Source organism: Urocitellus parryii, chromosome 3 (genome assembly GCF_045843805.1).
Source record: "Urocitellus parryii isolate mUroPar1 chromosome 3, mUroPar1.hap1, whole genome shotgun sequence".
NCBI lineage: Eukaryota > Metazoa > Chordata > Mammalia > Rodentia > Sciuridae > Urocitellus > Urocitellus parryii.
This window is the reverse complement of record NC_135533.1, coordinates 37,453,245-37,480,593: the sequence shown is the minus strand read 5'-3', so window position 1 is coordinate 37,480,593 and position 27,349 is coordinate 37,453,245. Positions and strand designations below refer to the sequence as shown.

The 27,349-nt window shown below is 36.4% G+C and overlaps 1 protein-coding gene across 1 annotated transcript in view; it reads left to right on the top strand.

Annotated features, from left to right (window-relative positions):
- Positions 1-27,349, top strand: part of Thsd7a (thrombospondin type 1 domain containing 7A) — a 395,412-nt gene that overhangs the window by 285,116 nt on the left and 82,947 nt on the right. Inside the window, exons 7-8 of the mRNA XM_026397260.2 lie at positions 15,069-15,263; positions 26,233-26,467. Coding sequence (XP_026253045.2) covers positions 15,069-15,263; positions 26,233-26,467 — 430 coding nt within the window. The remainder of the gene's footprint in view (positions 1-15,068; positions 15,264-26,232; positions 26,468-27,349) is intronic.

Genomic DNA, 27,349 nt, shown 5'->3' with positions numbered 1-27,349 from the left:
ATCAGCTACACACATTTTTATTGCAAAATCTTATGACTGTTACTAACTCTGAAATGGCTCTGAGCATTAGAAGTCCCTAACACAGTTGAGGTTTCCAATGTGAAAGAGAACATCTTCGACACCAATTAGTAGAATATTTCCATCATCAAATTTCATTTTCCCTTAAAATTCCTTTCCAGGATATGCTAGCAGACATTCCACTACAACTATGAGGATTCAATAGTGAAAACACACTGTCCTCAGCTGTATAGGCTTTAGTCTAATGTCTAGGGTTCCAACTTTTCAGTCTTTCCATATGGAGGACATCAGAGGATAGAGTAGAAGGTCTTGGAAAAGTTTAATAATGATGATTAATTCTTTGGATCAGTTTCTGCTTCCCAGGTAAGACCAATCTCCTACATTTATACTGTTCTCTATTCCTCATTTCCGATAATATAACTTCTATTTCCTCTGAATACCATTCAGGTTTATTTCTCTTCAAAATTCTTTCCTGTGAACCATCTCTTGTTATTTCATCAATCCATGATCTCGATCAAAATAAACACTGTTTATTTTTGCATTTTTTGTGACAAAGATAATATTTCTAAGTCACTTGATTGCTTTACTAATCCTGGCAAGATTATAAAATCCAAAATAGGTATATTTAAATTATTTGTAACTTTCCTAATATCCTATAGTTTTGTTTACACATTGTTCTCTTGTGATAACTCTATGTGGAATATGTAGAATAACTAAACTTTCTTTTTAGTTTTGTGAATATTAAAGAAATAATAAAAAGTAGGTGGGCAGACAGAGAGGTATGATAATTGTTTTAAGCAAGAAAATTTACAACTAGATTCATTTTTAAACTTTCCCTAATGGACTGAAAAGGAATCATGAAGTCATTCCTTTCCAAGTTATAGGACCCATAGAGCCTTGTTTTGTTGAAGCTCTACTTGGAGCCTGGAAAATGCACGTGGTAGGCAGGTTATGTCAAGTGGAAGCAGACAGTGGAATGTCTTAAAATACAACAAACATGAATGCATGCTTGATCAGGAGAACTACAGGGAGTCCTTAGAGGGTGTAATATGGTCGCAGCAGTGTGGCTGGCAGACTATTTGCTTGATAATTTGCAGGACAGATTGGAAGTGTGAGAATCCCTCAGAGAAAGAATGTGAGGTAACCAGTTACCAAGGCCTTAAAAAAAAAGCCACTCAAACAGTGTTCATCCACAAAGAGCCCTACAAGATTCCTGAAGGAACGAAATGGATCAGAACCTATGAAATGCCTTCCAGTGGTGGAGGGTGAAGCTAGAGAGATTAACACAGGAGTTTTAATTCATCACAGAGTAAATGGAATTCTATCGATGTGGAGCCATCTTTTGAGTAGCTTTTAAAGGTAACTTAATTGAGCCAATAGATTATAATGAGTGAGACTACTTTAGTGATTGTATTGATTAATTCTTCAGAATGAACATAATATATAATTTCTCTCAATTAGTAGCATGATTTCTCTCATTTGGTACTGTAATTTCTCTCATTCAGTTCAGTGTAACAGCATCATGCCAACTCCAGGAGCAGATTGTTTTCCTTCTTGATTAGAAGAGGTTGAGAAATTTTAATGACTGAAAACTATTGTGCACAGATATTTAGAGTAGCTAAAGTTTATCTAAACTATTTAGTCTATATAAAGAAAGTAAGAATATGGGATATCTCAGGGAAGAGATCTTTGAGGGTAAAGCAAGAAATACTTACTCAAGGGAGAATGCCAGCTAGCTTGAGTAAGAAGCTCTTGGGGTAAAGCAAGGAATACACACTCAAGAGAAGATGTGGAACACCTTCAAGAAACAGCAACCCATCCATGCAGGATGTTAATATTTATAAAGGGACAGTTGCTGGGAGCTGGACTAGAGGTAGAGCTAAGGTGAATTCACACAATTTGGTGCCAGTTTCTCCAGCTCTTGGGTCTCATGTTACTTTTTGCAGGCAAGGGCATGGATCAGACATGTGGGCCAAGGGTGCAGGCAGGCTAAGTACAGGGACTGGGTTGCTCAGAGGTGCTTGTTTTGCATTTTAAAGATTCATGGGTATTTTGTGCATCCCATCAGGTTGTAGGCATTTCTCTTTTTAGACTCTATTTTTCCTTTCCTCTATTCCCAATTTCTATCTAGAGGGAGAATGTAGGCCATCTGGAGAAGGAGAGATACTTTGGGGTGTCTCAAGCATTTATTTTAAAGGAAACGTGGTGATGTTTTGGCTTGAAGGTAAGTGGAAATGACATCAGTCTGGTGATCACAAGATGGTTTATGATAGTCTGGCAATTTTCAGGATCCTGAAGTTGATGTCATTTCCATTATCTGAACAATAGATAACATGGGGAAAGTAACCTATCTATAGGTTTTGCATCTCCCTTAGTTGGATCTATTCTAAAAATACCTGCATTAATGGGCAAATTACTGATGCACAGGGAAATTTTAACAAGTGGGTGAATTTCCAGTAACTTTATGATTGAGGGAAGATTTGTAGTTTTCCCAGAAATTTGGAAATGATGGTCCCATTTCGGACCGTGCTGATGAGATGAGCTGGGTTCAAAGGAGCTGGCTACAACAAACTAAGAAAAGGGGGAAGAATCCATGCAACACACAAACATGAGTTTTCAGGGTGGGACTGCTCTGCAACCCAAGGGTCACCTACATGCTGGGCAGCGCTCGAAAAAAACGAGAGAGAGAGAGAGAGAGAGAGAGAGAGAGAGAGAGAGAGAGACAGACAGAAAGACAGAACACCTTAACTCCCCTATTTATTGGGGAAAAGACATTCCATAGAATACTCCACCCATATAAGGCAAGGGATAGGGTTTCAAAAGGTGGAGTCTTGCTTGGTGATGTCTTGTGGTCAGCAAATTGATTGGCATCTTGGCAAGTCACACCCATCTCAGGTGCTGTATGGGATCACAGGCAGATCCAGAAAAAAATGCACACTTGTGTCACACAGCCCAATTAACATGAAACTCCAGACCAGTCCCATCATATGCTCAAATGCACACAGCTCACACACACAGTCCGTGGATGGCTCACGACATGACAGGTCTGTGAGAGAGAATTGAGCTCTGCAGTGAAGGTATGAGGAACTTTATCACAAGGCTTTTAAATTAGTTATATTTTTCTTGTCCTTCCTTTTGTTTTCTTTCCACCTATCTTCTATTACTTTTCTATCCTTTCTCACTTTTGATAAATGTGAGTCAGTTCACTTTTTAGTCACTGAAAATAAATGAAACAAGATTGGAACTTTCAGGCAGGCAAAAGTATGGTAGGAAAGGGCATAAAGTGCAGTATTAATTTCAGTTAAATGAAGTTAAGAAGATACTTTATTCCAAAATACATATGCTTTCAGTTATTACCACAGAAATATTACACACATAGATGATTCTTGTGACAGGAACTTAGAATCTGAGACAAATGAGCACAAATATACAGGCAGAATTTTAATCAGGAAAAGGGGAGAAGGGATTCACCTACAGTTGAAGGAAACAGCCCTGACTGAGAGAGAATTCAAAACTACCCATGAACCACAGAATGATCCAGAGCCTTTTATTGAATGATGGGGGCTGGGAGGGTCTGGAATTCTTATGGTAAACTTTTTAAGAAGCTTGTTTCCTGTGGAAGACTCTAGCAGATATTTCCTGGCATCCCCTGCACCTGGTGTTTATGGTTGATCTGGTTAAATATAGAGGGATAAAGGATACAATTTATACATTGCAGAGAATGAGAATAGGAAAAGACTTTTAGTAACAGATTAGGAATTGAGGCCCAAGAGTTCATTCACAATTTTGTTCCTCATTCTAGTCTGCTCTGTCTCAGCAAGCATGCATTAAACATGGCCCATGTTCATAGCTTCACCGTCCACTGTAGCCACATTCTGGAACGAATGTAGGTGTCCGTCAGCGTAACTAGATAAAGACAAGGTGGTCTATGTACACAAGGGAGTTTTATTTTGTCATAAAGAAAAACAAAGTTATGTTATTGGCACGAAAGTGGATGAAACTGTAGATCATTATGCTAAATTAGACTCAGAAAGTCACGAGTTGTATGTTTCCTTCACATGTGGAAGCCAGAGAGAAAAAAAAAGGAAAGGAAAAGGACCTCTTGAAAAAAGAAGACCACTAGACTTAAGGAAGGGGACTTGGGAAAGGAAGAAGTGGGAGGGTGGGTGTACAAGGGAATGAAACCACATATCGCATTGATGCACATAGGAATATACCACAATGAATCCCTTTATTATGTAAAACTGGATTGTACCAATTTAAAAAAAAATGTGCCATAACAGATGACCTTAAATAGGAGCGTGAGTTATGGGTACCATGTTGAAACTGTGCAGAGTCCAAGCAAACTCTTTTTTCTGCCTAACCCCACATAAAATCCTTAACCAGAGTTATTAGGAAGGGAAGTCATGAATGTTATAAAAGAGTTGTTTGCTTAATGCCTTGTTTACTCAGTGAGCAATTATGGGTGGCTTAGATTTAATGAAATAAGAAAATGCAGAAATATGGCTGGGATTAGCCCTAAATTTTTATCATATATTTGCAAATTGTGTTTTTTTGCTATACTTTGTTATAATGGATTGTATCTCAACAAAAGAAGATGAAGGTCATATTAATTATTTTACCAAGTCTTGAATTAAGAAGTAGATATGCCAGGGAAAGGAAGACAACTTTTTATCTCAGAGCCACCTGACTCATTTTACCAGGGTCTTGAAGAAATGAAGACATATATGGAAACTTGAGATGACAAAACAGAGAAAGGTGTTAGGGAAGAGATCATGGTGAATGGAAAGAGTTTGAGGAAGGTGATGAAAAGGAAGAAAACCCTGAAAGCAATTACATTCATAGACCCTTGTTGATTAAAGATATTTGGAACTCAATAGGTTAATACACAGTTGGAAAAGAGGAAAGAGAAGGTAAAGCCCATAATAATTTTTGCATCATAAACTAGTTAAAAAAAGGTTTGTCTATTGGCAAGGATATGGGAAAAAAGGTACACTCATACATTGCTGATGGGACTGCAAATTGGTGCAGCCAATTTGGAAAGCAGTATGGAGATTCCTTAGAAATCTGGGAATGGAACCATCATTTGACCCAGCTATTCCTCTCCTTGGACTATACCCAAAGAACTTAAAAACAGCATACTACAGGGACACAGCCACATCAATGTTTATAGCAGCACAATTCACAATAGCTAAATGTGGAGCCAACCTGGATGCCCTTCAGTGAAGGAATGGATAAAAAAATGTGGCATATATACACAATGGAATTTTACTCAGCAATAAAAGAGAATGAAATCATGGCATTTGCAGGTAAATGGATGGCGTTGGAGAACTAAGTGAAGTTAGCCAATCCCCCAGAACCAAATGCTTAATGTTTTCTCTGATATAAGGAGGCTGACTCATAGTGGGGTATGGAGGGGGAGCATGGGAGGAATAGATGAATTCTAGATAAGGAAGAGGGGTGGGGGGGAGGGAGGAGGCAGGAAATTAGCAAGGATGGTGGAATGTGATGGACATCATTATCCAAAGTACATTTTCAAAGACACGAATTGGGTGTCAACCTACTTTATATACAAATAGAGATATGAAAAATTATGGTATATATGTGTAATAAGAGTCGTAATGCAAAAAAAAGTACACGTATAAAGACATGAATTGGCATGAACACACTTTATATAGAAAGATATGAAAAATTGTGCTCTATATGTGTAATAAGAATTGTAATGCATTCCACTATTGTGTATTAAAAAATAAAATAAATTAAATTTAAAAAAGCATTTGTCAAAATAAAATTTGCATCAAAATTAAAGAAGGTATTTGAGAATATTAGAATAGGGAGAGACTGAACTCAAATTGGCAGAAACAAAAGGCAGGAACATTTTTAAGTTCCAGAGTGAGCTAATGGAAAAGTTCTGGAGAACATCACAGGGTAAGGTTTGATCGATGGGTATGTCAAGTACATTGAGTTATCCCTGAGTTTGCAAATGCTTTTGGGTGATTAGGCCATCTGTGCTTGCAAATTGGAGCCCATGGAAGTTAGGCACCTCCCCTCCTACAGAGTCTGGAAGATCAGGACACTGTTCCTTTCAATGTTAACATTTCAAAGAGATGATTCTCAACCTTTCCTTGGGAAAGACAGTTTCTGTGTACTAAAACTGTCTGAAAGTTATGAGACAATTTATATCCATTTCAGTAAGGTAGAAAGAATTTAAATTGCAAATGTTATCAAATATATGCTCTAAGGTAAAGGAGGTCACAGCATAGTCACTAAGAAACCAGTCTAAGGTTAGTGGAAGCAGGGGAGTGTGAAGGACATCTTGGTCAGATTCTAGTATACTAACAATTTGGAAAGTTTTTTTTTCCTTTGTTTTTTGTTTGTTTTCAGAAAGCAATGTATATCCTGGGACTTCAGGTCCATTTCCACCCCCCCTTTTTTTTTTATTGGTTGTTCACAACATTACAAAGCTCTTGACATATCATATTTCATACATTAGAATCAAGTGGGTTATGAACTCCCATTTTTACCCCAAATACAGATTGCAGAATCACATCGGTTACACATCCACATTTTTACATACTGCCATATTAGTGACTGTTGTATTCTGCTACCTTTCCTATCCTCTACTATCCCCCCTCCCCTCCCCTCCCATCTTCTCTCTCTACCCCATCTACTGTAATTCATTTCCCTCCATGTTTATTATCCCATTCCCCTCACAACCTCTTATATGTAATTTTGTATAACAATGAGGGTCTCCCTCCATTTCCATGCAATTTCCCTTTTTTCTCCCTTTCCCTCCCACCTCATGTCTCTGTTTAATGTTAATCTTTTCTTCCTGCTCTTCCTCCCTGCTCTGTTCTTAGTTGCTCTCATTATATCAAAGAAGACATTTGGTATTTGTTTTTTGGGGATTGGCTAGCTTCACTAAGCATAATCTGCTCTAATGCCATCCATTTCCCTGCAAATTCCGTGATTTTGTCATTTTTTAGTGCTGCGTAATACTCCATGGTGTATAAATGCCACATTTTTTTATCCATTCATCTATTGAAGGGCATCTGGGTTGATTCCACAGTCTAGCAATTGTGAATTGTGCTGCTATGAACATCGATGTGGCAGTATCCCTGTAGTGCACTCTTTTAAGGTCTTCAGGGAATAGTCCAAGAAGGGCAATAGCTGGGTCAAATGGTGGTTCCATTCCCAGCTTTCCCAGGAATCTCCATACTGCTTTCCAAATTGGCCACACCCGTTTGCAGTCCCACCAGCAATGTACAAGAGTACCTTTTTCCCCACATCCTTGCCAGCACTCGTTGTTGTTTGACTTCATCATGGCTGCCAATCTTACTGGGGTGAGATGGTATTTTAGGGTGGTTTTGATTTGCATTTCTCTGACTGCTAGAGATGGTGAGCATTTTTTCATGTACTTGTTGATTGATTGTATGTCCTCCTCTGTGAAGTGTTTGTTCATGTCTTTGGCCCATTTGTTGATTGGGTTATTTGTTTTCTTATTGTCTAATTTTTTGAGTTCTTTGTATACTCTGGATATTAGGGCTCTATCTGAAGTGTGAGGAGTAAAAATTTGTTCCCAGGATGTAGGCTCCCTATTTACCTCTCTTATTGTTTCTCTTGCTGAGAAAAACTTTTTTCCATGGCACTGAGGCAACCACGGCAGTCCACAGCACTCAGTCCTTGCAATTCTGAAGGAAAGATTTCAAACAAGTTGCACAGAGTAACAGCCAGGAGTTTATTGGAGAAGGTCAAAGTAAGGACATACCACAAAGATACTGAGTGAACCATCTCTGGAGAGAACAACATAGCTCTTCAAGAGTCTGGGTTTTTAAGTTTTAGTCCCTTTATTCTTTAGGAATTTTCTCATATCCTCCTTTGTATTGATAAGTGGTTTATTTCCCTTTGTTTGTTTGTTTGTTTTTAATATAGCCCTCAGCAAATTTTCTTTGTGAAGGTCCATGATGACCTGGTTAGGAGAGGTAGCCATGATATGATTTTAAAACAGTAGTTTCTTTAAGAGGTCATTATTAATTATGGTTGAAGGAGGTGTGACATGCCAGTTTCTGATTTCCTGATGTCTGTCTGCTTTGATAAAGTTTCCTGTTGTTCCAAGTCCTGTGACTTATGGACTTGCTTTAATGTATATGTTTGTTGTCTTCTCCTATCTACCTGCATGTGGCAGACTATTTACCCCAGCACACTTATCTATAAATATTTACTGTAAAACTCCAAAGTGACAATAAGTGGACCAAAAACATTATATATGAAGATACTGAATAAGACAAAATGCCTGGCCAGAGGGTTGTGTATGCTAATGTGGGTAACAGTGTTTTAAACAGAGAAAATTTTAAAGTTTCAAAAGTGATATTCTGCAGTATTGTAAGAAAAGAGGGTAAAGTGCAACTCCAGCTGGGAAATTTAAGAAAGTCAAAGAAGATTCACAGAAAAAGAAAACATAGAACAAAAGGATGACTTAGCAAGAAGATGGGAAACAGTACATGCAAAATGGTAGCATGAGAAGGCAGCCTGCTCGTTCATGGAAAAGCAAATAGCTTTCTGAGGATAGAATGTGGGAGAAACATGAGGCAAGGGCAGAAGCTTAGAGTGCCCTGGTAAGGAACTTGGCCCACAACTAATACCTATGAAGAGACTATGATGTTCAGATTTGCATTTTAAAAACACACCCTTGAGGGCAGAATCAATGATGGGCTGCAGAAGAAATGTGGAACAACAGAGTGTTCAGTGGTCTGAAAGACAACATGGATTCAAGATTAAACAAATCAGACTCATAGCCTAGATATTACAGAGAGAATACACAAATCAAAAATGACTGGGAAATTTCCCATCGAGAGGAAGAATTAGCTTCTCTTCAAAAAGTGGAATGAAGAAACAGTTTTAAGCCTCAGTTCATGTGTTTGCTACTTTACTAAGCTGAGAGTGATTCTGGACCTACATACAGAGTTCAGATAAGATGGTTATATGAACATATTTCCAAGAAAGGTCCATGCAAATACAAGACTCCATTCTTTCCCCATCTTAATTTCTTTTTTAAACTTTTGTTGTTTAGTAAAGCAGTCAACATGTAAATAAGGACTCTCATTATACTATATCATTTTTAAGACAATTTCTAGGTCATACAAAAGACACAATAACTCTCAGAGTTACTATAGAGTTATTGTCGAGTCTGGAAAGAGAAATCTAATTCTCAAATTACAATACTGAGGAATAGCATGCATTTTATCTTGGCTCTGTGTCTGGTTTCTCTCTGCTATAGAGTCTCCTTTCTGCTTACACCTGTTTCAGTTCCATTATATTGATGAGTATCGATTTTGTAGCAGAGATGCTTTGCACACAGTACTACTGTGACGGTTAAAATCCACCATAAAAACTATGCATTTCTATGATTAAAAATAAATCAAAATATCTCCAGAGGAATTTAGGGGATGGTGCTAAACAACACATCTGTGCCATGTGTTAAAATATGGTTAATTGTGTGATTAATGTATTACTTTTTCAAACTTCATCTTGAAACTAGAAAATCCTTTATAAACCATGGTTTAACTTTAATATTTCATACAAAGGTTTCACACAGTTAATTCAATAAGCTCCACGTATATACTTTAACAAAAAAAGAAAAGTCTATCCTCAGATCTCAATTCTCATTTTTTTTTATTTCCATGGAAATCTTCATGAATTTTTAACATAATTACTTTAAGCAGATGTTCGAGCCTCTTATTCTGATAAAGAAATGCAGTAGAAAAAAAGTGATATTTTGGAAGGATTCATGAGTTTGGTAATGTTCATGAAAATAGACCAAACCTGAAGAAATTTGAGGGTTGCTTTAAAGATGTCAAAATAATTAATTTTATTAAAATGATGAATTATGAAAACATGTTCTTAAAGTCACAATTATGAAGAGAAATTAAATTGTTGGACGTCATACCAACCTAAACATTTAAATCACATTTGATTTCATACAAATACATAAACCCAAGCATTGTCATTTTTATTTATTTATTTATTTATTTATTTATTTATTTTTTTTTTTTTAATTCTATTGCTAGGTCCGAGACGGCTCCCCTCTCTGGTTCGCTCCTCTAGCCGCCCAGCAGGGCAGCAAGGATTACTCAGGGCTAGCAGGAGAGAGAGAGAGCGAGCATGCCGGGGAGTAGCCTTTTATTAGGGAACCAGAGATTCAGGGGAGAATTCCATCCAATGAAGGTTGAGGGGGGGCTGCACTCCAAGGTCAGGGTCAGCGATTGGGTCCCCGGGGTCAGTGGTCAGGCACACCCCCACACGGATGGGCTCTCTCATCAGGAGAGGGACGGGAAAAACTTCGACATTTGCCAAAGTGCCTCAGACCCTCAACGGGAGGCACCCGATCACGTGTGAGAATGGCGCCCCACATATTCCCCCTTTTTTGTCTTAAAAATGAGGCGGCGGTTCATTCTCTGGAGTTCCTGGATTCTTGATTGAAAGACTCGCCATCCTATAGTTACAATACAAAAGAGAATTAACAGCAAAGAGAATAATCCAATAATGTACCAAGCGGAGTGTTTAAGAATATTTCCAGGGTTGAATCCATTTAACTCCTTTAAAATTTGGTTAGCCAAAGAAGAAGGATCTGAAAAATCAGCTTTATTATTTTGAATGTCTTGGATATGGTGATGAAGTTCCAGAATATCCAAGCTATTATTAATATTTTGCCAAATACCTAATAAATGGTTTTTAACCTTCTCCCAATCCCAGAGAGAAGGATTGTACTTGGCAGCTGTAACACATACATACTTATAATTAGCATGGCATTTAAGCCTCTCCTTAAATTTTAAGGCTGAAAGTTCATTACCTATGTCTATAACAGTTGCCTCTAAGGCATTTAATTTAGTTTCAATCCTTTCATCAATATTTACTTGATTACGCAGAGCCTTGGAAGTATTTTGAGCTAAATTATTAAGAAATTTTGCATGTTGAATATTTTGAGACAACGTCAGAGACGCAGAGACAGTTGAGGCAATAAATGAGACCAGTGCTAACACACCAACAATTATGACTCCCACAGCACGTTTAGGTCTTGTTAGCTGAGCATGAATTTGCTGCAAGACTTGTAAACCAGCATCAGCATACCATGGCTCTGAAATATTAGCAGGTAATAAAACAAAAGAGGGCTGATGAAGTATCAGCACTCCTTTTCCTCCATTATACCTAGTAATACAATTGGTTAGGTTGCACTTATTACAAGCAATAACATATCTGTCACCCATCCATTTAACTTTTACATTTCCAATAATTAAAACATAAGGAGATTGGACACAAGCTCTTAAGCCATAGCAAGATCCCTCTTTACAGTTCTTGCCGACAAATTTTGGTAAAGGCTTATCTGTAAAATGTAAATACTCTGAGGCAGCAATTAAGCGCCAAATATCTTTTTTAATACCTCCTTCACTATAAGTCAAAATTTTACTGACAAATCCTGCAGGTGTCATAGCAGAATTTCTTCGTAATTGTCTTTTATCAATCTTTGGAGACCAGTCTAAAATATACCCACTATCTTTAGACACCTTATGTTGTACAGGAAAGGCATTTACACAATCCATCCATTTAGGAAAGGTGCCGATCTCAATTATAGAACTATTTGGACAGTGGGGTATCTGTGGAGGTTTTGTAGAAATGACTGGCTTGTTATGGGAAAGTCCCATTTTAATTACTGATCTAGTGTTAAAACCTAACTGTAAGTTAAGTCCCCATAAATAGAATTATTTGTCAGTCTAGGTTTACCAATCGCTGTCTTTTCTTCGAATGATACTTTCAGACAGCCAGCATGTTTATCATATGACCAACACAAAGGTAATTGGGCACTGTAGCCAGAATAATTAAATCTAGTCACATGATTGGGAGTAATATGAGTATCTGTAAATCCTCCCATCATGAATGAGTCATTAGTAAATACTGGAATAGATTCTCCAGTCCACACAGCTGGGTGTACCAGGGGTGGATCTGGGAAATATGTCCAATAAGTGTCTACTTGATTCCCTTTTACCTGACAGCCCAGTAGGGCAATTACTGTCGCTACCATCAAGACTGGGGTCCTGTTCTTTCCTAGGCGTCGAAGTATTTGGGAAACCTGGGTTGTTAGCTTCTTTACATCTTTCCACGAAATCAGCTTTTCGACTGGTTCAATCTGGTCTTTCTTCATCCTTTTCCGAAATCTCCTCCTTCTGGGTAGGGACTCCTCTGGGTCGATCCTCAGTCGCTTGAATCTGGGTTCTATCTCCTCCATGTCTGATAGAACGTTCAGGCACCCAAATAGGACGGAAGGCACCTTCTGGGAAGATACAAGCATGGCCTTTTCCCCACATTATTACAGGATCTGGACCCTTCCACTGACCAGTCTGTAAGTCTTTCCACAGAACTCTGCCTAAGGGGCCTGTTACTGAAGGAGACATTTGTCTCTCAGCAGCAGTGTGACCTTCTGTATCAGTTTAAAAAATTTAAAACAAACAAGGCATGATTAAGGCTATTTTGGGGAGTCACAATCCTATTCCCCCCTTTTAATTTTTGTAATTGAAGCTTAATAGATAAATGAGCTCGTTCCACAATGGCTTGACCTTGGGGGTTATAAGGAATTCCTGTTTTATGATTAATTTTAAACTCTTGACAGAATTGTTGAAAAGAAGAGCTTACATAAGCTGGAGCATTATCTGTTTTAATCTGCATAGGGCACCCTAAAACGGAAAAAGCTGCTAAGCAATGAGAAATTACATGTTGAGCATTTTCCTTAGTACGTGCTGTGGCAAAAATAAATCTAGAATAAGTGTCCACTATGACATGCACATAACATTGCTTACCAAATTGAGGAATATGAGTTACATCCATCTGCCATATCTGATTTGGTTTTAATCCACGGGGATTTACCCCTGATGGCAGAGATGGAGTGTGAATAACACACTTTGGGCATTGGCTTACAATCTGACGAGCTTGTTCTCTGGTAATACTAACTTTTTTACGTAAGCTAGAAGCATTTTGATGATGCAAGGAATGGGAAGCTAGTGCACAGTCATATGAAGACATCTGTTGACAAAAAGCTACTAACTTATCAATTTTGTCATTACCTGAAACTAGAGGTCCAGGAAGATTAGTATGGGCTCGAATGTGTCCTATGAAACATGGGTACTTTCGCATTAGCACTGTCTTTTGTAAATTATGAAATAATTCAAATAACTCCTGTGATGAAGTAAACCCAATCATTGAAGTTTCAATATTTTTGGTAACTCCGACTGCATATAAGCTGTCAGAATAAATATTAATAGGCTCATTTGAAAAGTAATCTAAGGCACAGATCAGAGCTTGAAGCTCTGCTCTTTGGGCAGAAGTATAAGAAGTTTGTATCACCTCTGTGTGAACACGACTGAAAAAACCTGCCTTACCTGAGTTAGAACCATCCGTGAACACCGATAAAGCTCCCTCTATTGGGTGAGCTCGTATAATTTTTGGAAAAATGAGTGATGTTAATGATGCAAATTGTACAATCTTATCACGAGGATAATGGCTATCTATCTGTCCAGGGAAATCAGCAAAAGCTATTTGCCAATAGTTAGAAGTTTGAAAAAGCCAGTTAGTTTGTTGAGCAGAAAATGGAATAATTATGATATCAGGCTCAGATCCAATTAATTGTAAAATCCTAGTTCTACCTTTAATTACTAATTGAGCTATAGAATCATGAAAAGGAATTAATGTTTTTTGAGGAGAGTGGGATAAATAAATCCACTCAATAACTCCTAATCTTTGCCATATGGCTCCTGTTGGGGTATGCTCAGTTGGAAATATTAATAAATACACTATTTCTTTAGGATCTATTCTAGTAAGCTGTGCATTTTTAATTGCAACTTCAACCTTTTTCAAGGCTGCCTTAGCTTCCAAAGTTAGCTGACGTGGAGAGGTTGGAGAAGGATTCCCTTGTAATATCTGAAATAAAGGACTTAACTCAGAAGTAGTTAGTTTTAAGGATGGCCTTAGCCAATTAATATCTCCCAATAATTTTTGAAAATCATTAAGGGTACGTAACTCCTTAACTCTTATCTGAAGATTTTGAGGACGGATTGTACGTCCTTGAATTATCTGGCCTAAATATTGAAAAGGAGACACCTTTTGAATTTTTTGAGGAGCTATACATAAACCCATTGCTGTAAGTGAAGCCTCTAACTGAGTAAAAATTTCTGAAAGTGTCTCTGGATTAGCATGAGCCAATAATATATCATCCATAAAATGAATAATATATGCATCAGGAAAGCTATTCCTTATGGGATCTATTGCCTGATCAACGTATTTTTGACACAGTGTAGGACTATTACTCATTCCCTGAGGAAGAACCTTCCAGCAATATCTCTTAACAGGTTCCTTAAAATTAATTGTTGGGACAGTGAAAGCAAACCTTTCACAATCTTCAGGATGCAACCTTAATTCTATTGCTAGGTCCGAGACGGCTCCCCTCTCTGGTTCGCTCCTCTAGCCGCCCAGCAGGGCAGCAAGGATTACTCAGGGCTAGCAGGAGAGAGAGAGCGCATTGTCATTTTTATGTCTCAACTTCTTGCATCGTGTGTCACAAACAAGTTTCAAGCAGATATATCTCAGTTAAGCCTTCAAAGTAAAGTGTAAATTGTATAAATGTAGACAATGGTTTATTTGTTTAATTCTGCATCATATATTTCATAGCAAATATATCTTTTTGCAGATTTAGTTAAACTGTCTAGAGCTTCCTGGGTAAAAAAAAAAAAAAAAAAAAACAAGCTATATAAATGCAAAGTAGTCTTTGAAATATTTATGTTGGCAAATGTATGCCAGAAAAGATAGTATATTTAATACACAAAGGTGTGTGCGAGGAGGAATCCAAGTGTTTGTGATATCAGGATTAGATTCTAGCTAAGAAATTGTCTGCAGAGAGACTAAAAAGAAAAACAAGCTGTACTGTCCTGTACCTGTACCAGTGGCGGAACTGAACCATCATAGTGGATTTAACAGTGATAGAATGTTGGGGATCATGTCTTTCCCAGGTGAAGAAGTGGACAGACAGCTTTGCAGAGATGCCATCTTCCCCATTCCTGTGGCCTGTGATGCCCCATGCCCAATGGACTGTGTGCTCAGCGCCTGGTCTACGTGGTCTTCCTGCTCACACACCTGCTCAGGAAAAACCACAGAAGGGAAACAGATACGAGCCCGGTCCATTCTGGCCTATGCAGGGGAAGAAGGTAAGTCTATCATCATCAGACAGCGCTTAGTTTTGGAAATTTGCATGCATTTACTTTTTATAGCTGGCTAAGATGATAGTCTATGAAAATTAACTAACAGAAATCCACTGATCCAAGGATATTTCTCATCTGTTAATGTGGTGGGCAGCTTGATTCTGTCCCCTCAAATTAATATTGAAAATGGATCTTTAATAAAGGAGGAAAGACTGGTACAAGTGAATTTATTTTGCTTTTTTTCCCCTCACCTCATAATTCTGGTTCTTTCTATTCCTAAGTGTTAAACCTGTGAAAAAGTAAAAATGATTCCAATTTCCAGTTGTTTCTTGGATTTCTCTGTTTTAGTAGTAAGTTTTGCCCTTTGAAATCATATCCTACTCTTTAATAAAAGAATCATCTGTGTGCAATAAGAAATGTTATTTTAAATCAACACCACCATGGCTACTGCTTGGCTGAGAATTACATGTACTTTCTACCATTCAGGCTTCTGAACATGGACTCTTGAGATCAAAATGTCTCATGTATACTTTTGGTTCATTTTCAAAGTATGCTGCTTCTAAATCATTTCATCCTATTGGGTGAATAAAGCATGTTTGCTGCAGATTTACATCTCACTAGCAAGCTTTATTGCTGAGGAATACAAGGGTTTTGGTAATTGTCTCTCAAGATGACATCCAAATGTTAATTTGGCTTCAGTGTTTACTGGGTAATATAATGTCATACTTGATCCTGTCATTCTGGAAAATGACACAGGAATAAGGAACTAGAAGTAGATCAAGTTGTCTGACAGTAAGACATGTTCTTTCTCAAGAATACAGAGATGCTATTTAAATATTATCAAGTTAAATGACCCTTCTCTTTATCCACATTCAGCACTGACAAATAATGATTTCTATTTGTAGCAAGTATGTGTTTCTATATATTCCTGAAAATGAATAATTTTGAAAGAATTCTGTGGGATTTATACCTTTTTAAATTTTTCCATTTATGGAGTACTTTAGTGAGACACCTGAACAGTATTGATATTTAATCAACCTTGCTACCTGTGTATGTAATAACTATGCAAACATAGCTCTGTTGGGCTTGCATATGAGTGTTTACATGAGTGAAAAATTCTTCTTATTATTTATTTCTTATTAAATAAAAGTCAGTCTATGGGAAAATTTAGAATTTCTTTGTAGGGTCTAAAAGTATTTACCTATTACTTAAATATAAACTTAACTGTTTGCTACAAAAAAAGAATGCACCTATTAAAAGTAGAAACTTTTGGAGAGAAAACTACATTCCTTTTGTTGTCAAATATTAACTCTAACCTCATATAGATTATATTCAGACTTCAAAGTCTGTCAGCTCAGATTATGCCTTGAGCTTCATTAAAATTAGATCTGTGGTCACCCTGTTTCCTATAAATCCATTATACTCTGCAGACACTTGCTGTGTGACTAGTAATGAGTGACTCTTCACCCTGAATCACATGGCAAGGATTTTGCTATGCTTGCAAAAACTCACCAGATCATTATTTCTATAGACAAGCTTCACACTGAAAGGTCATGAAATGTTTTAAAGGCAGAAATTTATGATTGTGCTTTGATATGTATCATCCACTTAATTTGAAAGGGTGGGGCTTTGATAATTTTTAATTAAGTCTAGTAGCTGCATCATAATAAGCAAGTCATGCTGGGAAATTATAGATGGCTATGCAATAAATCATAGGGCATGAATTCAAAACATAATGCTTAATAGGAACTGCAGTGAAGATTGTAAATGGAGAATGTGCTGTCCTTTGTTAATAACATTTCTAAAAACTGATATAAACTGCATGAAATATTTCATGAAGAATTTATCTTTTAAAACATTTATTTAATAACTATGACTTGCTGAACGCTGAATCACATTTTTCTCTTACTTAAAATGAACCTTTTATAATTCTGCATTATTTTTCAGATGATTTACAATCATATCTGTAAAAAGTTTTTAAATGTTTCCTGTTAGGTAATACTTCATAATTCTACAAAAGTTAAGTCTTTGTATTAAAGCTTTGTATGTGTCTTAAATTTTCTTAACTTTCTCTGGAAAAGCAAATTATTGTGATAATTTTAAAGAAAAATATCACAGTAGAAAAATTATATATGAAATATTTAGATAAGAAATTATACGATTTTGTGGTGAAATAACCCATAGGACAAGTCCCTTTGCAAAGTATATCTGGATTTGCAAAATAAATGCTACAAACTATCATTTTTTAAAATTTATCTCTGTCAGTACAGCATCATTATACTGAAAATTAGATTATATCTTATAATTATTAAGGATAGATTAATTTGTGCTGCAGTAACAGTCCAGAAGTTTAGAACTTAAAAGAAGGAAGGTTTACTTATTTCTTCTTCAAGGGAATTTAGCCACAATTCTGGATTAATTCTCCAGGGCAGTTTGTCCTTCAAAAGATGTCTCAGCATTATACTATCATATGACATCCTATTTCCATAATTCCTAAAAGAAGAACGTGCTTGGAGAGTCTATTGATTTAAACACAGAAGAAACTAAATTTTTCCATCTGGAAATGATTTTTATCATTTCTCACTTTTTTGGCTAAAATGAATCATATAACTTAACTTCAAGGGGGTATACAGAATACAGTGCTAGTGTGTGCTTGACGAAGAAGAATGCAGCTACTTGGTCTTACCCCTGATTTACTCAGTCTTCTTATTGTATATATGTATTTATATCTGTATCCATAGATATATAGTAAAATGCTATTCTATATGGCCCCAATTTAGTAGATAAAACAGGTCTCTTTCTTCCTCTTAAACAAATTATAGAATAATTGAATGGCACTCCTTTTTACCTTATTTCCTTTCCTTCCATTTCTTTCTAGTCCCTCTTTCTTCCTGGACAATTCTATCCAAAAGGCCATTAGGTGGAATCAAGCAGGTGCCAGAAGGTGCGGGGTCAGCACTAGTCTTAAGTGGGCTGTTAGAACCCAACCTGAGTGAGAAGAGCATCCAGAGGAGGAGGAGTGGCCTGGCATGGAATTTCAGAGTCACTGAATAGTGTAAAGGGCAGAATCACATAGGTTGTATGAGACGGTGGAAGCAGAGGCCAGTACAGGATGTCAGAGCACAAGAAGAACAAAGATGGACACTCAGTATCCATGAAGGCAGTCAGCCCAGTGTGGAGTGGCAGAACCAGGCCGGGTTGTGGAAGGTTTCTAGAATATGGAGTAGCCTGAGGCAGGGTGTCAGAAAAGGACACAGTGACAAAGATACCCTGTTGGGGCAAGTATGTTAAGAAAGAAAACTAAATTAAACCCTGAGGTATTGTTTGCGGATTGGAAGTTATCAGTGTAATTTTATGGTGTTCATTTTAATTTACTGGGTTTAGTTATTCATGACAGTAGAAACCATTTTTATATAATTATACAAGCATGGAATACATCGTACTCTAGTTAGGACATCATTCTTGTGGATGTACCTGATGGTGGGCTTCACTGTGATGTTTTCATTTATGTACATAGGAAAATTATGCCATATTCATTCCACTGTATTTCCTTTTCCTATCCCTTCTTCTTTCCCTCCATTCCCCATTGTCTAATCTACTGAACTTCTATCCCTGCATACCTTATTGTGGGTTAGCTACACATATCAGAGAGAACATTTGATCTTTGGCTTTGGGGATTGGCATATTTCACTTAGCATGATAGTCTCAAGATCTATCCATTTACTGGCAAATGTCATGAAGTGATTCTTTATGGTTGAGTAATACTCTGTTATATATATATATATATATATATATATATATATATATATATATATATATATATATATATATCTCACATTTTCTTTATCCATTCATCTGTTAAAGGGCACCTAGGTTGGTTCTATAGCTTAGCTATTGTGAATTGAACTGCTATATACATTGATGTGGCTGTGTCACTGTAGTATGCGGATTTTAAGTCCTTTAGGTATATACTAAGGAGTGGAATAACTAAGTTAAATTGTGGGTCCATTCCTAGTTTTCTGAGGAATCTCCATACTGTTTTCCAGAGTAGATGTACCAATTTTTAGTCCCACCAGCAACATATCAGTGTACCTTTTGCCCCACATCCTTGCCAACATTTATTGTTGCTTGTACTCTTGATGATTGCCATTCTGACTGGTGTATGATGAAATCTCAAGTGTACTTTAACTTGCATTGGTTTAATTTCTAGAAATGTTGAACCTTTTTTCAAACATTTGTTGGCCATTCATATTTCTTCTTCCATAAAGTGTCTTTTCAATTCTTTTGCTCATTTATTGATCGGGTTATTTTTTTTTTTGGGGGGGGGGTTAAGTTTAAATCCATATGTAGTAGAATGAAATTTAATCCCTATCTCTCACCCTGCACAAAACTCAAAGTAGATCAGAGACCTAGGTATTTGACCAAAAACCCTGTACCTACTAAAAGAAAATGTAAGCCCAACATTCCAACATATCAGCTCAGGAAATGACTTCCTGAATAAGACTTCTAAAGCACAAGAAGTAAAATCAATAATCATTAGTTTGGCATCAAACTAAAAAACTTCTTCACAGAAAAGGAAACAATCAAAAACATGAAAAGGAAGCCTACAGAAATATTTGCCACCTGCATCTCAGATAAAGCATTAATTTCCAGCATACATAAAGAACCCAAAAAATTTATGGTTTTTAATTTGTAAAAGTAGATATAAAAATATAAATGTAAGGTGTGTGAATATATAGCTGGATTTATGTCCATATCCACACGTATTATTAGCTCAATTTACTGGAAAGACACCAAGAGTGGGAAGACTGCAACATCAGTAAGTCCATGTAACACTAAGATCTTGGTTTCATTTCTTTTTTCTTTCATTTTTCTTTTTCTTTCTTCTTTTTTTTTTAATGTGTATGTGTGGGTGTGTGTATGCTTGTGCACACTTAGGATTGAACCCAGGGCCTTGTGTATGCTAAGCATATTCTCAGTCATGGAGTCCCATCTCCAGCCCCAGATCTTGGTTTCTAACACCATCTCTAATAAAAGGAAGCAGGCTTTTTGGAGAAATGGTGGAAGCCAGGGCTGTGATAGGAAAAGTAGAAGATGGCCCTGAAGAATCTTGTGCTAGTAAGAAAAGAAAAGAGGACTGTGTCTAGAGCCCAAGAAGCAGAAGCATGCTTGAAGAATCTCCCACTGTTCACAGAGACAAACAATTTGAATAACAGAATAGTGATCCTAATAGATCATGACCCATTAAATAAAATTGGAAAATATGGATGAACATTTGGAATAAATAAAAAATAAATAAATTGAACATCTAGTGAAGAGCAATTTATTTACTTAGCCACAAGTATCTCTTATTGGAAAAGTCTTACATGTCACCAGTAATGGATCAAATCAAAATCTTGTATCCTCCATGTGACACAGTGAGAACATGACATCATTCTCTGATATTCTGTCAAAAATGCATATATAGAATCTAATTATGAATATCAGAAAATCCTAATCAGAAGGTACCATACAAAATATCTGACATTTACTCTTCCAGAATATCTAAATTTAAAAAATTAGAGAACTATTCCAGATTAAAGTAGATTTAACAATAAACATAACATCTAAATATAATATTTGATTCTGAACTGAACCCTTGGGCTATGAAGGCTATTTTGGGGCACTTGACAAATTTGAATGGGTTCTCAGAATTAGATAGTAATAATATATCAGTGTTGATTTTCTAATTTTGAATATTAGATGTGATGATATATAGAAGAATCCCCTTGATTATGGGAAATACATCCTAAGGTATTTACAGTAATCAATATAATTTTGTCAACTTTATCTAGATGATCTAGCAAAACAGTTTTTGATATGGTACTTTTGATTTTACAGTAACTCTTAAGTTGGTTTAAGTTTTTTAAAAAAGAAAAAAATAGAATATGAACAATGTGTATATAGTCGCTTTCCACACAATCATGAATAATAATATATAGTATTAACCACATTCGAAAAATAATCATAAATGTTTCTTATTGAAATGTAATTTGGAAACTAAATCATAAGTTGTAGCCAACCAGAAGTAGTTAATACACTGGAGAATGTAAGAGTGATTTTTTTCACTTAAAAAAAAAAAAAAGAAAAGGTGTTTCTGTGTCTTTAGTGCGTGTATGTGGAGGTGTGTGTATCTTATTTTCTACTTCTTCTAGCTAAATAAAATTGACAATGTGCTTTTTTAGAATTCTATGATACTTAAGGTTAATGTCTTCCTAGTATTGTATAAACTGTAGGATTTTTCTCAAAAAGCTACTTTAAAGTTATGTGTAAAGTTCTGAAAGAAAGCAATTTTTAATACTGAAGCTTGGCATATTTAATATAAAAATAGTAACGTAGTGATGAATTTGAACAAGAAATTAAATATTGATACTAGATTTTTAGACCTCTCAATTTTTTGAATCTCCTTGCAGATTCAAATGCTCAGCAAGCTTCATTTAAAAAGAAAAAAAATAATGTTCATAATGTTTTTCACTCAGTATAATAACAACTTCTGTTAATAATCATTATATAGTTAATCATCCTTACAGAGAGAAAAATGAGAGAATGTTTATTTTTGCAAAGTTCAGAATGACCTGATATAACTTTATCAGCCAAATACCAATGTGCCCTATACCCACTTTATTCACAGAGAAAAAATAGATGCAGATTAAAATAGAATCGTTCCAATTTTTTCTGAAATGATTTGGTAGTCTTCAAAATCATTTTACAATGCAAAAACATGAAGGGTAGTAATATTTCTACTTTAACTTCTTCATTTTCTACAGCTAAAGTATTTTAATTCTAAGAGCCAGAAAGCACCCATATTTCCTAGAGGATTTGGAGGAACCCAGGATGTATATATACATACGTACAACGTGCAACTCTGGTTTCTAAGTAAATACTGGCACTTCCCCACCCTCCCACTCTTGACCTTGAAGAGGGACTTCTGCTTCAATCTGTCTCCACATGAGCACCACACAGGATTTAAGCAGGCTCCACAGCAGGAAGTAGTCTACTTCTTTATGCAAGGAGAAAAGTGGGGATGGGGCTGCACTGCAGCAGAATCTCCTGAATACTCTTGAGGCTAAAGCTCTTTAGGATTCATTTCTCCCCAAGCATGCCCTTACCAATGTGCTTTTCATCCAGCAGTGGTCTGCAATCAAAAGGATTGGGCTGCAATATTAGACACTATCAGAAGCACCTTGTGGCTTCCTCATCACATCCCTGTGCCAGTTACTCTCCACTTAGGAGTTTATCAATATTGCTAATTCCCAAGGCCATGCCTACTTGCCTCTGTTTGCTTTTATTTATTTATTTTTTTTCTTCTGCTTTGATAAAATCCTCCCTCCCTTCCCTGTCTTCTCATAACTCTTCTTTTCAAAACCCTACTCCTTCAAAACTCATCTCAGTGCCTCCTACCTGAGGCATTTTTCAGTCTCCAAAAAGTAATGGAATCTTCTGCCTTTGAATTCTAAATTGTACTAAATACTTCTCTTAATGTAATTATGACAATCCACATAGAATAATACTCATTTCTATGCTTGTCTTATCCCCTGACTACCCTTCCTCACTGCATTATAATATACCTGTAGTAGCAAGGACAATTTCTAAACCCTCTAGTGTCCCTTAAAGTATCCCACATGAACACTGCACACCACACTAAACGTATTTGTGTGCAAATTTTTTTTTTAAAGAAGATTCTTTGTTTCACTCCGTCATATAAATTGCAAAGGTTATCAATGCCCAGAATCAGAAACATAGCTTTGATCTGGTACATCCCAGCAAAGATTGGTGTCAGAAGAAAATGTCACTATTTTATTTCTAAGAGAAGTCCAGTTAGTAGTTGACATTTTCCTCCCTGGACCTAGCAATTGAACCCAAGGTTGCTCTACCACTGAGTACATCCTCAGCCCTTTTTATTTTTTATTTTGAGACAGGGTCTCACTAGAGTTGTCCAGACTAGCCTCAAACTTGTGATCCTCCTGCCTCAGCCTCCCAAATAGCTGGGAATAAAGTTGTGTGCCACCACACCTGGTAATAATTGATATTTTTATATGAGTATAAATGTTCCTTCACAAAACAGAATTTCATCCAGATCCTATAAAGTCCTTCCCTTTGATGGAATCATAGAGAGTCTAAATAGTAACTTTCATACAAAGCATATATTTTTATATGCAAAAAGATTTTTAAAAATATGGCTATTGCTAATTTTGTCATAGGTCACATTTTACATCTTTTACAGTACAGTAGAAATATTCCCAGATGTCTAGAATTAGATCATTCCATAAATAATAGATACATTCAATATTATACTTATCAATTTTTCTACCATAAAATTATTCCCCAAACAACAAGACGATGCTACAAAGACTGATTACTCCAACCCAGACTTTCAGAATTGCCATATTGTTGTTATAATTAAGACCACATTGGGGCTTATCTGTGCAAGGATCCTGACAATAGCCCCAAATTGCTGATGTAGCTTTAATGTGGATTGGGGCAAGAAAATAAATAGCCTTTATGTCTGTAAACTTAACAGCTATCTTGCAGTTCCTCGACATGTTATGCTGATGTTGTAGAAGTTTTTTTTTCCTTATCATTTTTCCAAAGCCAACTAGTTAATTCCAATGTCAAATACAATTCAGAGTTTTAAAATCACAGTTTAAATAGCATACATATGTTCACAATGAAAGTAGTGTAAGTAAACAAGCATATTTTGGGTGGAAGCTTATTAATTTAGTATTATATATAAAGGACTGTTAAAATAATGTTATGTATGTGCATGTGTGTATATGTGTGTGTGTGTGTGTGTATATATATATATATATATATATATATATATATATATATATATATAAACACGTGCTTGAGAATTAAGAGTGAATAAATCTGGCGCCTCAGGGAATGAGTAATATGAGTGCTCATTTACTTTTCCCCAATCCAATTAGTGTGTTTTAAGATTCATTTCTATTCAAATCCTAAACTTCTTTGCAGGAACTGCTGGGGTCACGGAGCTATATGATGGAAGATAGGATATGAACTGTGACAGATGGTTTCACCTTCATGAAGCAGGGAACATTAATGAAATGCTGTTTAATGCAGGTTGTTCTGATATCGAGACCAAATTCAACACTGCATAAATGATTCTAAATTGCCATGAAATTCTCACATATACAGCCTACTGATTTATATGCCAAGTAGAGAGATGTCCTTAAACATAAAGGAGGAGACACATGAAGCTCAGCTTAGGGTGTGGCCACTGGAATCAAACTGTCAATAAAGTGAGCAACAAATTCCTCCAGGTCCCTAGCTTAACAACATAAGACTTTTCACTTTCATAATTGGCATCAGAAATAGCAGTATTAAGAAACTGGACTTCTAAATTCCTCATCATTACAATGGTCACATCATTTAATCTGTTGGAGCTCATCCACTCAATATTTTTTAACTCATATGACAATTGTGAACACAAAATGAGGCCTCATCGTGGAGTACTTATAATGCAGCTAGCACATAAAAAAAGATTTCAGGATAATAATCCCCACACCATATTCCATTGATTTAAAAAGTTGGATCTGTTTTGCCCTTTAACATCTCTAAAATCATTGTGTGGATCTTAAAACTGCTATGGCCAAGTTAATGACATAGTTGTTATGTATGTAAACTTCTGTGTTATTCCTGGTGGAAATTGCAATCCCATGTTGCTTCTGCCAAAACACAGATGATCAAAAACAGCTAAGGACCACTGGAGGAAGGAAAAGAAATTTTAGTTGCTTGCTTAAGATTTTATTGACACCTTTGTGACAATTAAGAATACAAAAGTATCAGAGCCTAGAGATGAGTATCAGTATCCTGGAAGAAAATTCTGGAGATGGCAAAAATGAACTTTTTTTAAGAAATTCTGAGCCAGGCATGGTAGGGTACACCTGTAATGCAAGTGACTCGGGAGGCTGAGGCAGGAGGATGGCGAGTTCAAAGCCAGCCTCAGCAACAGGGAGGCACTAAGCAACTCAGTGAGACCCTGTTTCTAAATAAAATACAAAAAAGGGCTGGGATGTGGCTCAGTGGTCGAGTGCCCCTGAGTTCAATCCCTGGTACCAATAGAAAAAAAGAAATTCTGTGTCACCCACACCTTTGAAGTCACAGAAAATGATGCAGTGTAGGAGAACACACACTTCAAGGAGTACGAGTTAAAAAGTGACTCATAAGATCTTAATTCTGAATGCAACTTTTTGGAATATATTTCCTTTTAATGTGTACAAAACTGTGATATCAAACTATATAAGTCGCAGGAAGGTATTTCAATAAGCACATAATAAAAACTAGGGTTTAGAAGAAAGTATTTTTTCATAGTTTAATTTTCATCCATTTTTTTCCTTTGGGACATACAATACATTGCACAGTCAATGACATCTAGATTTGAAGAAATGTAATATTATCATTACTTAGTGGCTTTTCCAGTAATGTTTTTGGAAGATCAAAAAGTATCATTCGATTTTAACGTTCCTATATCTAATCAGCCTAAAACCTTAAACATTAATATAAGTAGTACCTTAAAACCTGTAATTAAGACTTTCAATTTGGGGGATAACATTTATAAGCACACTCAGTTTTCTTCAAGCACAGAGTCTCAACGCACCTGTTTCTTCTAATTAGCAATCACATGGCTTCTTTGCACCTCATGTTCAACTTCTCTGTAGAACAACGGCCTCATTCTTAAAGGTTGCCCATAGTCTTCAAAAGCAAGTATCACGTCTACCACATACTTTGTATTTTAAGCTAGATTAAGCTAGAAATATGTAATATGACTTCCTAACATTGTGCTAGTAACATGCTATATGCTAAATAAGTAGCAGTTATCATTGTTGTTCACCCTGTTTGTTCCAAGGAGCAGAGAATGGGAAGGTTCCTGTTGGCTCTCCATTTCATCTGCTATCACTGTCCATTTTTACAGGTGGAATTCGCTGTCCAAACACCAGTGCTCTGCAAGAGGTGCGCAGCTGTAATGAGCATCCCTGTACTGTGTACCACTGGCAAACTGGTCCGTGGGGCCAATGCATCGAGGACACCTCAGTGTCATCCTTCAACACGACTACGACTTGGAATGGAGAGGCTTCGTGCTCTGTTGGCATGCAGACAAGAAAAGTTATCTGTGTACGAGTCAATGTGGGCCAAGTGGGACCCAAAAAGTAAGGGCTTTAGAAAGACAGCAGTAAATCCTCTGGTCAGCCATGCAGAGGATTGGCTCAGGCTTCACTTGCTTCATGAAATGGAACATTTTGATGCATGTCATACCTGTCCTCAAGAGTAAGATTTGTTTGTTTTGAATGTCAGCTGCTGATAAATCTGTAACAGCTTTGGAGTCTTCTACCTGAGAAACATAAATTCTATAGGAATCTTTCTATCTGGTACCGACTTTGTTTATAGAAGCACTTTCTGCTTTTATTAAGCTAGCGAGGCAATGAAAGAAGTACTTGCTGTAGGCCTGGCTGATCAGTAATGACAGAACAGAGTTCTAGGAGTGTAGTTCATCCATGACCTCCTATATATCCAGAGGTTATGGAGGCTGCCGATCTACTTTAATTGGGTGGTAGCCTTCTGTGACCTGCCTTTCATTTTCCCTAGAAAATACCATATAAAAATATGGAGACCAAACTTGTTATATCCACCAGTGGTTAAATGAATAAGCCATTTACTTCCAAGAGAGAGCCTTGAGACAGAATGAGTATTATGATAAAAAAAAAAAAGCTATCAGTTTCTCAGGATTGTTACAAATAGTTTTATAACAAAACAACCATTTTCTAGAAGGTAGGACCAAGAACCAGAGAGTTGGCATATTATATATGCCCTGTGAGAAATATAAACAAAGCAAGAGAAAATTAATAAATAAAATCTAAGATCTATTCTTTTGAGAGAAAGAAATTTATTTTTTGAAATTTAGAGAGCATAAATTTTCAAAAATTCAGATCCTCTCAGCTATGAAACATGGGTATGGCTATCAAGGTATACATATGTTCTCATATTTTCCAAATAATCTGCCAAGTGGTCAAATATTGTGGGTGATCTTAATT